Genomic DNA, 9,433 nt, shown 5'->3' with positions numbered 1-9,433 from the left:
TTCAGTCGTGTCCGACTCTGTGCCACCCCATAGACGGCAGCCCACCAGGCTCCACCATCCCTGGGATTCTCCAGGCAAGAACACTGGAGTGGGTTGCCATTTCCTTCTCCAATGCATGCAAGTGAAAAGTGAAAGTGAAGTCGCTCAGTCGTGTCCGACTCTTAGTGACCCCCTGGACTGCAGCCTTCCAGGCTCCTCTGTCCATGGGATTTTCCAGGCAAGAGTACTGGAGTGGGGTGCCATCACCTTCTCTGATCTCATGCTCTACCACCTCCTTATTCTTTTGCCTTCAATCTTTCCCAGCATCAGGGTCTTTTCCAATAAGTTGGCTCTTCACATCAGGTGGCCAAAGTATTGGAACTTCAGCATCAGTCCTTTCAATGAATATTCAGGGTTGATTTCCTTTAGGATTGACTGGTTTGATCTCCTTGCTGCCCAAGGGACTCTCAAGAGTCTTCTCCAGCACCACAATTCAAAAGCATCAATTCTTAGGCTCTCCGCTTTCTTTATGGTCCAACTCTCACATTCGTACATGACTACTGGAAAAACAATAGCTTTGACTAGACAGACCTTTGTCGGCAAAGTGATGTCTCTACTCTTTAATATGCTATCTAGGTTTGTCATAGCTTTTCTACCAAAGAGCTAGTGTCTTTTAATTTCATGGCTGCAATCATCATCCGTAGTTGGCATCTAAGATCTGTTAGGACTTCCCTGGTAGTCCAGTGGTTAAGAATCTGCCTGCCAATGCAGAGGACACAGGTTTGATCCCTGGTCTCGGATGATCCCATATGCCTTAGAGCAATTAAGTCCCTGTGTCACAAGTACTGAGAGTGCACAATCTAGTGCCTGAGCTCCACAACAAGAGAAGACACCGCAACAAGCCCACACACCACGACAGAGTAGCTCCTCACTTGTCACAACTAGAGAAAGCAAAGCCTGTGTGCAGCAACAAAGACCCCCACAGCCATAAATAAATGAACAAATCAATATAATCTTAAAAAAGAAAATATAAATCAGACTATGGCATGCCTGTGCAAATGGAATAAAGCACAGTCAATTTCTCGCCCACTTCTCTGACCCAGTCTCCCACACCTCTGTGCAAGCTGGTCCCAGCTCTGGGTCTTTGCACTGGCTATTACCTCTGCCTAAAACACTTTCCCCCCAGGCCCTTGAATGGCTGTTTCCTTCTCATTCCTCACCTCCACTTAAAAGTCAACACTTCACAGAGGTCTTTACTGATGGCCCTGTGCCTCAGTCACTCCCTATTATATGGCTTGTTTTTATTTGCCTCTTATCAAACACTGTCTGCAATTATCTTGCTTATTCATTTGTTTCTTAACCATGCTCTCACTGACTGGAATGTTGGCTCCATTCCAGGGAGAGCCGTGGTTCCATGGTAATCTCACAACTCAGAACAGTGCCTGCCACATGGTAGGGATTCAGTAAATATTTGTAGAATGAATGAATGAGTAATTCTATCCACAAGACTTCATAATGAATTTTCCCTTGAGATGTAGCCTTGAACTCCAAACTGAAATTGCCAACCCACCGCAATACTAGTCTTGAAATTCTGCCTCTGTTCCTTACCTTGCAATGTCAGATCACCAGCTATTCGATCTTTCCCTTCCCTGACCCTGCTTTAAAGAAAGATGCAGGGCTTCCCTTGTAGTCAGGTGGACAAGAATCCATCTTGCAATGCAGGACACACCGGTTCAATCCCTGATACAGGAGGACCCCACGTGCCTAGGAGCAACTAAGCCCATGCACTGCAATTACTGAAGCCTGCTTGCCCTAGAGCCCATGACCACAACAAGAGAAGCCAAAATGGGACCCGAAATGAGAAATGAGAAGCCCGAGTATGAAACTAGAACAGCCCACTCTCTCCACAAGTAGAGAAAGCCTACCCTCAGCAACGAAGGCCCAGTACAGCCAAAAATAAATAAATATTTTTAAAAATAATGATTAAAAAATAAATATGCGGAGTTTCTCAGCGCATCTTTTTCTGTTCTAAGGAAGCATTAACAGCTAGTTAGACCTAGAGGAACAGGAAAGCTCACAGGGACTGTGAGTGCAGTCATAGGGAAGGAAGGTACTCCAACAGCCCTCTCCTAAGGGAAAGACTGCTGGGTCCCATTTTAATGCCCATTAGAAAGGGAGGTCCAACAGACTGCTAAACACAAGAAGAGTAATAAGTGTGTGCTCCTTTAAGAAGTGTTATTTGAAAAAGTGGGAAAAAGACTTAAGATCTCCAAAGAAGACATGCAGATGGCTAACAAACACATGAAAAGATGCTCAACATCGCTCATTATTAGAGAAATGCAATCAAAACCACAATGAGGTATCACCTCACATCGGTCAGAATGGTCATCATCAAAAAGTCTACAAACAATAAATGCTGGAGAGGGTGTGGAGAAAAGGGAACCCTGCTGCACTGTTGGTGGGAATGTGAATTGATACAGCCACTGTGGAAGACAGTATGGAGATTCCTTTAAAAACTAGGAATAAAACCACCATATGACCCAGTAAAATCCCACTCCTAGGCATATACCTTGAGGAAACCAGGATTGAAAAAGACACATGTATCCCATTGTTCACTGCAGTGCTATTTACAATAGCTAGAACATAGAAGCAACCTAGATGCCCATCAACAGATGAATAGATAAAAAAGTTGTGGTACATACACACAATGGAATATTACTCAGCCATAAAAAGGAACAAATTTAAGTCAGTTCTGATGAGGTGGATTATTATACAGAGTGAAGTGAGTCAGAAAGAGAAAGATAAATATTGTATTCCAGGGCACATATGGAAAAATGGTTCTGAAGAATTTATTTACAGGGCAGCAATGGAGAAACAGACAAATGGAGAATAGATATATGGACATGGGGAGAGGGGAGGAGGGTGAGATGTATGGAAAGAGTAATATGTAAATTTATATTACCATATGTAAAATAGATAGCCAACGGAGAATTTGCTGTATGGCTCAGGAAACTCAAACAGGGGCTCTGTATCAACCTGGAGGGGTGGGATGGGGAGGGAGATTTGACGGAGGTTCATAAGGGAGGGGATACATGTATACCTATGGTTGATTCATGCTGAAGTTTGACAGAAAACAACAAAATTTTGAAAAGCAATTAACCTTCGATAAAAAAATTTTTTTAAATGTTATTTGCTCAGTCATATCCAACTCTTAGGGACTCCGTGGACAGTAAAAGACAATAGTCCTCCAGGCTTCTCTGTTATGGAATTCCCCAGGCAAGAATACTGGAGTGGGTTGTCATTCCCTTCCCCAGGGGATCTCGCCGACCCAGGGATCGACCCCGAGTTTCCCGTATTGCAGGCGGATCCTTCATCGACTGAGCCACCACGGAAGCCCTTTCAGAGGACCGCAGGAAAACGGAGGGGGCGTGGTCATAAGAGAGCCGGTGGGTTGGATAAGATGAGCCCCTTCCGGTTACACAATCCTAGCAAGATGGCGGCGCCCAGGGCGGTAGGTGACCGAAGCTTTTAGAGCCCCCCAAATTAGTGTGTGCTCTGCTGTCTCTGCCTTCAGGACCTCTCTCGGCGCCCAGCGGACAAGGAGCGAGAAGGAGCAGGGGCTCTCTCCCGCTAAACCTCGCTCTGGGCGCGGAGACGTGTGGTCGTCCGGGGCCGGGAAGGATCGGTGCGGGTCACAGGCAGCGAAGAAAGAAACCAATGGGGAAGCAGGGCGTGCCGACTGAGAAAGTGCGCCAGACCAATCAAAGGGAAGGATCCGACGGGCACTGGGAGTCTAGGGGCGGGCTATAGTGGGACCTGCAAAGGATAAGGATTTGGAAGAAATTGGCAGAAAAACTGAGGTTTGAGGTCCAAGAGTAGGAGACCAAAGGTGAGGGAAACTCATGGAATAGTTAGAAATTTTGATGGAAAACCCAAGAGGTGAATTTGGGAATTCCAAGGGAAAAGATCTAGGGGAAATTAAGGGGAGAATTTGCAATATTGTGGAAAGAATTTAGGAAGAATTCGGCAAAATCAAGGAATGGGCCTAGGAAAATTAGAGTAAGGTTGGGAGCTTAAAAGGAATTTTAAGGAAAATAAGTATGTGGGCAAAACTATTGGGAGAATTTGGTTAAAGGAAAAAGAAACTGAAGCAGGTTAAGAGAAAACTTTGGAGGGGAACTTGAAGAGAGTTTGGGAGCTTCAAGAGTTAAGTTAAGGATGGTTGGGAGAGAAATTAAGATTATATTTGGGAGCTTCCCTGGTGGCTTAGTGGTAAAGCACCCTAGACCCCATTTCTCAGCAACAGAAGTCACAGCCCATCAGAAGCCCGCACACGGGAATGGAAGAGTAGCCCCCCGCCCCTCACAGAAACTAGAGAAAGCCTGCACAGCAACAAAGACTCAGCATAGCCAAAAATAAAGTTTTTTTTAAAAATTGTCATATTTTGGGGAAAGGAATGCCTTATTTAGGAAAACTCTGGTGGGAAGTGGATAAAATAAAGGGGAGAATTTGTAGTACATTAAGAGTTCAGATAATAGAGGTTTGGTGAGAGACTAAGGGCTTGGGGGAAGTTAGGGGGAGAATTTAGGAAAACCAGAAGACCCTTTGGCCAAATCAAAGATAAAGTTTTTTGGCAGCGCTAGGTCTTGGTTGCTGTGTGCAAGCTTTCTCCAGTTGTGACAGGCAGGAGCTACTTTAGCTGTGGTGTACTGGTTTCTCATTGCAGTGGCTTCTCCTGTTGCGGAACACAGGCTCTAGGTCAAGTGGGCTCAGTAGTTGTGGCACACGGGCTTAGTTGCTCCGCAGCACGTAGGAGCTTCCCAAACCAGGGATTGAACCCATGTCCCCTGCATTGGCAGGCAGATTCTTAATCACTGGACCACCAGGGAAGTCCCAAAGAAAATTGAAGATGGATTAAAAGAAAGAACTTGGGGAAATTCTGGGGAAATTTTGCAGAGTCCAAAGAACTGGAAGGTCCTAGAAGAGAAATCAGCAGGGAAGCATTGAGGAGGGAAAATTTGGGAGGAAAAACCGGGGAATCTGTCTGTGTGTCTCGCAGGAGGCTCTGGGTTCAGCTCCTCCTCCCCTGTCCTCCCCAGTCCCTGCGGCTAGTGGCCCCGGTATGGAACAGGGGTACCAGCGGCATCCGTGGCCTGAGCAAGGCAGTGGACCCGGAGGGCAGTCAGAAGAAAGGGAGGACGCTGCTCCAGTTCCTGACTGACCACTTCTATGACGTGGAGGCTGTGAGGGAGTACCTTCTCCGGAAGCAGGTGTTGAAGGTGCAAAAGAAAAATCGGTGAGAACCCATGGCCTGCTCAGCCCTGCTGTCCAGGCCTCCCAGGTCTGCCTGCCCTGCCCTTGCCACTCCAGGAAGCCCTAGGGCTTCCAGTGGGAGCCGTGCCCACGTGTCTCTTCATCTCCAGCCCACATGCTTCCCAAACCCTCCAGCTCATAGAGGCAATCCATTGACCACTATCTCCTCTTGGAGGTCTAGCTGGCACTTCAGACCTCACATGGCTAACAGCAAACCTTGGTTTCCCCTAAAACAGCCTCTCACCCCGAAGCCTTCCCCATCCCAGTCGGTGGCACTATTGCCCATCCGTTGTTCAGACCACATTCCAAGGAGTTATCCCTCATTCCTGTCTGCTTCCCTTTCCTCCACATCCAGTCCATCAATAAAATACCAGAATATCCTAAATTTGACCAATTGTCACCTGTCTGTAGCCTCCTGGGAACCCTTTTATTTTATGGTTGGATGACTGCAGTTGTCTCCTGTCAGTCACCTTTTGGCCCCTGTTACAGTCTACACAGCAGCCAGAGGACTCTTACGAAAGGAAGATGGATAACATTACCACTTTGCTTAAAACCCTCTTATGGTTTCCGACTGCAACTAGAATAAAAGCCAAACTCCAAGGCCGAAAATCTGGCCCCTTACTGAGCTTTGAGACCTCTACCAGGGACGCCCACTCACCTCTCCCAGCCTGGCATCCTTATTGCCATTTGTTCATCTTAATTTGAGCCTCTGAGTCTTTGCAACTGGCTTTTCCCTTGGCCTGGCAGACTCTGACCCTGACCTCTACAATCCCTCTCTCATTCAGATCTCTCAAGTTTTGCCTCCTCCAACACACAAACCAAATCACTCACCTCCATCCGCCATCCCTACCCGAGCCACTCCTAGTCTGTTCCCTCAGTATTAACTTCATCACGGAATTGCTACTCTGCGATTTGTTCTTAACTTGGCGGTTATCTGTTTCCCCTGTGAAATAACTCTGCAGGGGCAGGGACAGTGATCCGCCTTGGTCACACTGTCCCCTAGTGCCCAGCACTTCAGAGGCGCCCAGTAAATATTTGCCATCTGACTCAGTCTGCCTGCATATCTCAGTCCCGTGCTGTGGACTGTGACCCTCTCAGCAGCACCGGGGCCTGGCAAGGGGTGTGGTGCTTTAAGGCTCACCCTCGGCTACTCTTCTCCCGGCAGGTCCTTCACCTACATCAAGGAGCGATACGGCCCCTACGTTGCAGGGGCCTATTTCGTCTTGAAGCAGGGAGGCGCAGTCAAGTATGACGGCAAAGGTGTCAGAATGGGGGGTGGGGGTGGGGGAGGCAGGAGAGCCACTTTCTAAGCCTGGGGCTCATCCGTCGGATGGGCTCATGTCAGTCCGACTGGCTTCTCTGCACACCCTGGTCTCTGCCCGTTCCTGGCCATGTAGCTGGGGACTTGTTCCTGAGCTTCAGTTTTGTCATCTGTAAAATGGGATGGTGGTCATGTCTAACCTACAAGGTGTGCTGTAAAGATTCAGAGACACTTTGCAGTCTGGACACTTGTCATGGGTCACAGGCCAACGTAGCACATGTGCTCAGTCAGCACTGGTGCATATTTTCTTTCTTCCTTCCCCCTCCTCCTCCTCGTTTTCCCCCTTTATTTTCCTTCTTTTTTGAAAACACAATTCACATAGGCTTCATCTAGCCTTCCTCTTGGTTCCAATTAAGATTTTCACTTGTTTTGAGCACTTTCTCCAGCACCTTCCTTAGAAATGGTATACCTGTCTGTAAATATCTCAACATTCACCCATCTCCAAGGATTCTTGTCTCATAGCTCTTTTTTCTCATGTTAATATCCATAATTTCTTACACCCTCAGCTTCCAGGTATGTAAAATTGGCCAAACTCTCCATCTTTGATGGGGTTGTCAGGGGACCCACTAAGACCAGGCATGTAAAGCCCTTAGCGCAGGGCCTGGTGTATAGTGAGTGCAGCAGGTTCTCTGATATGGTGCTAGGAGTGTTATTAAGAGGTTGGAAGGTTGCGGGACCATGCTGACACTCGCTCTCTCCCAGGTTTCGGGACAGGGAGTGGATGCGGGCGAATGAGCAAGGCCTTTCCTCTCTCGAGTTCCGGAAGCTCCAGGAGGTGCCCGTGGAGGCTGTGGATGCCAGTGGTTGTGCCATCAACTACCAAGGCCTGGACAACCTCTGTGAGTGGGGTGGGGCGGGATGAGGTGGAGACGGACCAGGCTCTGCCCTTTCGTGGTGGGCTCCAGAAGGGCCGTCAGTGCCATCCTCCCTCTGCCCCCTGCAGTGGCCCTGAAGGAGCTCCAGTCCCTGTCGCTGCGGCGCTGTCCCCACGTGGATGACTGGTGTCTCGGCCGCCTCTACCAGCTGGCCGACTCACTGCAGGAGCTCTCCCTAGCCGGCTGCCCCCGCATCTCTGAACGGGGCCTCGCCTGCCTCCACCACCTCCAGTGAGACCTCAACTCAGGCTGGGCCCCAGACCAGGGGAGGGCAGTACCCCCATCCCTGCCTCCTGGACAGACCTAGAGCTGGTGGTGGGTCAGCATAGATGAGCTGCGCAGTGAACCTCTGGGAGGGTGGGAAGACTCTTAGTCTTCCTGCCTTTTTGTATGAATGAAATTACAAGATATTTACACTGTTGTGGGACAGCAGGAGCCAGAGGTGTGCAGTTTGTAATGAACACAGTGGGTCTCATGTACTTGAGCAAAGATTTTATTCGAAAGCTGGGGGTCAGCATGGGGGCAGGTACACCCCCCACACTCACACACACAGATGCCATCCTTACATGTGACCCCACCCCCCACCCCCCCATCTTGCCTCCTCTCAGGAACCTCCGCAGGCTGGATATCTCCGACCTTCCTGCTGTGTCCAACCCGGGCCTCACTCAGATCTTGGTGGAGGAGATGCTGCCCCACTGTGAGGTTCTGGGGGCTGACTGGGCACAGGGCCTCAAGGTGGGGCCAGAGGAGCAGTCCCGGGACGCAGCCAGCAGCCCCATCCCCGCCTGGCCTTCGGCCCCTCCCCATCAAGCAAGGTCTCTGCCAGGCTGTGCTGAGCGCCCAACAGCTCATCCTTCTGGTTCTGTTGGGCTCACTCAACTCGGGGGGTCGGGCTGGGGTGAGGGGAGGAGAGCCTGAGGTTGGGACATTGGTTCTCCACCACCGGGGTGCTCTGGCTGGCTGCACCCAGCCTGAAGCTCACAGCTCCTCTCAGCTTGTCAGGTAGCCCTCTCCACATGCTTCTCCTTCCCAGTTTCAGGAGCCCCCTTCTCTATCCTAGGGGAGGTAAGGGCCCCTGGCTGCAAGTAGCCCCAGGGAGCTGCCCTCTCCCCTGTGGTTGCCCCGTACCATGCCCACTTCTCTGGCAAGAAACTTCTCTTGACTTCTGTCAGAAGTCGGATTATCCCACTTGCATGTGCTCCTGTTTCCTGCCAGGGGGCACTACTGGCATTCTACAGGGCTGGTTCTTCCCTGTGTGGGACGACTCGGCTCACTGCGGGCTGCAGTATCCCTGGTCCATATCCACTACATGTGGGGCGTCCCATAGCCTTCTCCTTATTGACGCTCAGCTCCAAATTCAACGTTGTTTGCTCTGTGTAAATTGATCTGGGCCTTTGAAGTATTCTCCTTTGCTAACTGGCCTGATAAGGGTTGCCAGTAGAGGGCGCCCGAGAGATGTTCCTCAAGGGAGGAAAGGCTTTTGCTTTGTGGCTCTGCTCAGGGGTGCTTGCTCAGCTGCCCTGCAGCGCATGGTGGTGCAGGGCTCCCCGCATCTGCTGAGGTGAATCAGGTGGTCAGCAGCTTCCCCTGGCGCCCTCCACCCCCAACCCTGCACAGGACAGCCTCCACTGAGGTGTCTCTCTGAATGCCTCTCCACCATACCCCTGAAGGTGGATTTCCAGTAACTCCCAGGGCCCCTTACCAATGAATCTCCTCCTTACTTCACTTTGCTGTTAAAGTCATTGATTCTCTATATTAAACTTTCCCTGTTCAAATTACTGTGTGGCTTCTCTCTCTAGACTGGATCCAGACTGATAAGAGCCTTGGCATCTGGAGTGTTCCCAGAGATAAATTCACAAAGACAGGATTTGGGGGTTGGTTTGTTCCTGCCTTTGGCTTGATTGCACTACTGAGCTCCTTGGCAGTGGGAAATGAGACATGAGAA

At 49.8% G+C, this 9,433-nt stretch overlaps 1 protein-coding gene across 1 annotated transcript; it reads left to right on the top strand.

Annotated features, from left to right (window-relative positions):
* The first annotated feature begins 3,454 nt into the window (after positions 1 to 3,454).
* On the top strand, positions 3,455 to 9,263 carry ATP5SL (ATP5S-like). Its single transcript, XM_010849273.1, has 6 exons — positions 3,455 to 3,490; positions 5,079 to 5,275; positions 6,458 to 6,538; positions 7,316 to 7,452; positions 7,557 to 7,719; positions 8,097 to 9,263. The coding sequence occupies exons 1-6, from the start codon at positions 3,473 to 3,475 to the stop codon at positions 8,404 to 8,406; spliced, it is 906 nt and encodes a 301-aa protein (XP_010847575.1). The 5' UTR covers positions 3,455 to 3,472; the 3' UTR covers positions 8,407 to 9,263.
* The last annotated feature ends 170 nt before the right edge of the window (positions 9,264 to 9,433 follow it).

The sequence above is a fragment of the Bison bison genome, unplaced genomic scaffold (genome assembly GCF_000754665.1).
Source record: "Bison bison bison isolate TAMUID 2011002044 unplaced genomic scaffold, Bison_UMD1.0 scf7180017864280, whole genome shotgun sequence".
Classification (NCBI taxonomy): Eukaryota; Metazoa; Chordata; class Mammalia; order Artiodactyla; family Bovidae; genus Bison; species Bison bison.
The sequence above is the reverse complement of the archived record's forward strand: the minus strand, read 5'-3'. Positions and strand labels throughout refer to the sequence as shown.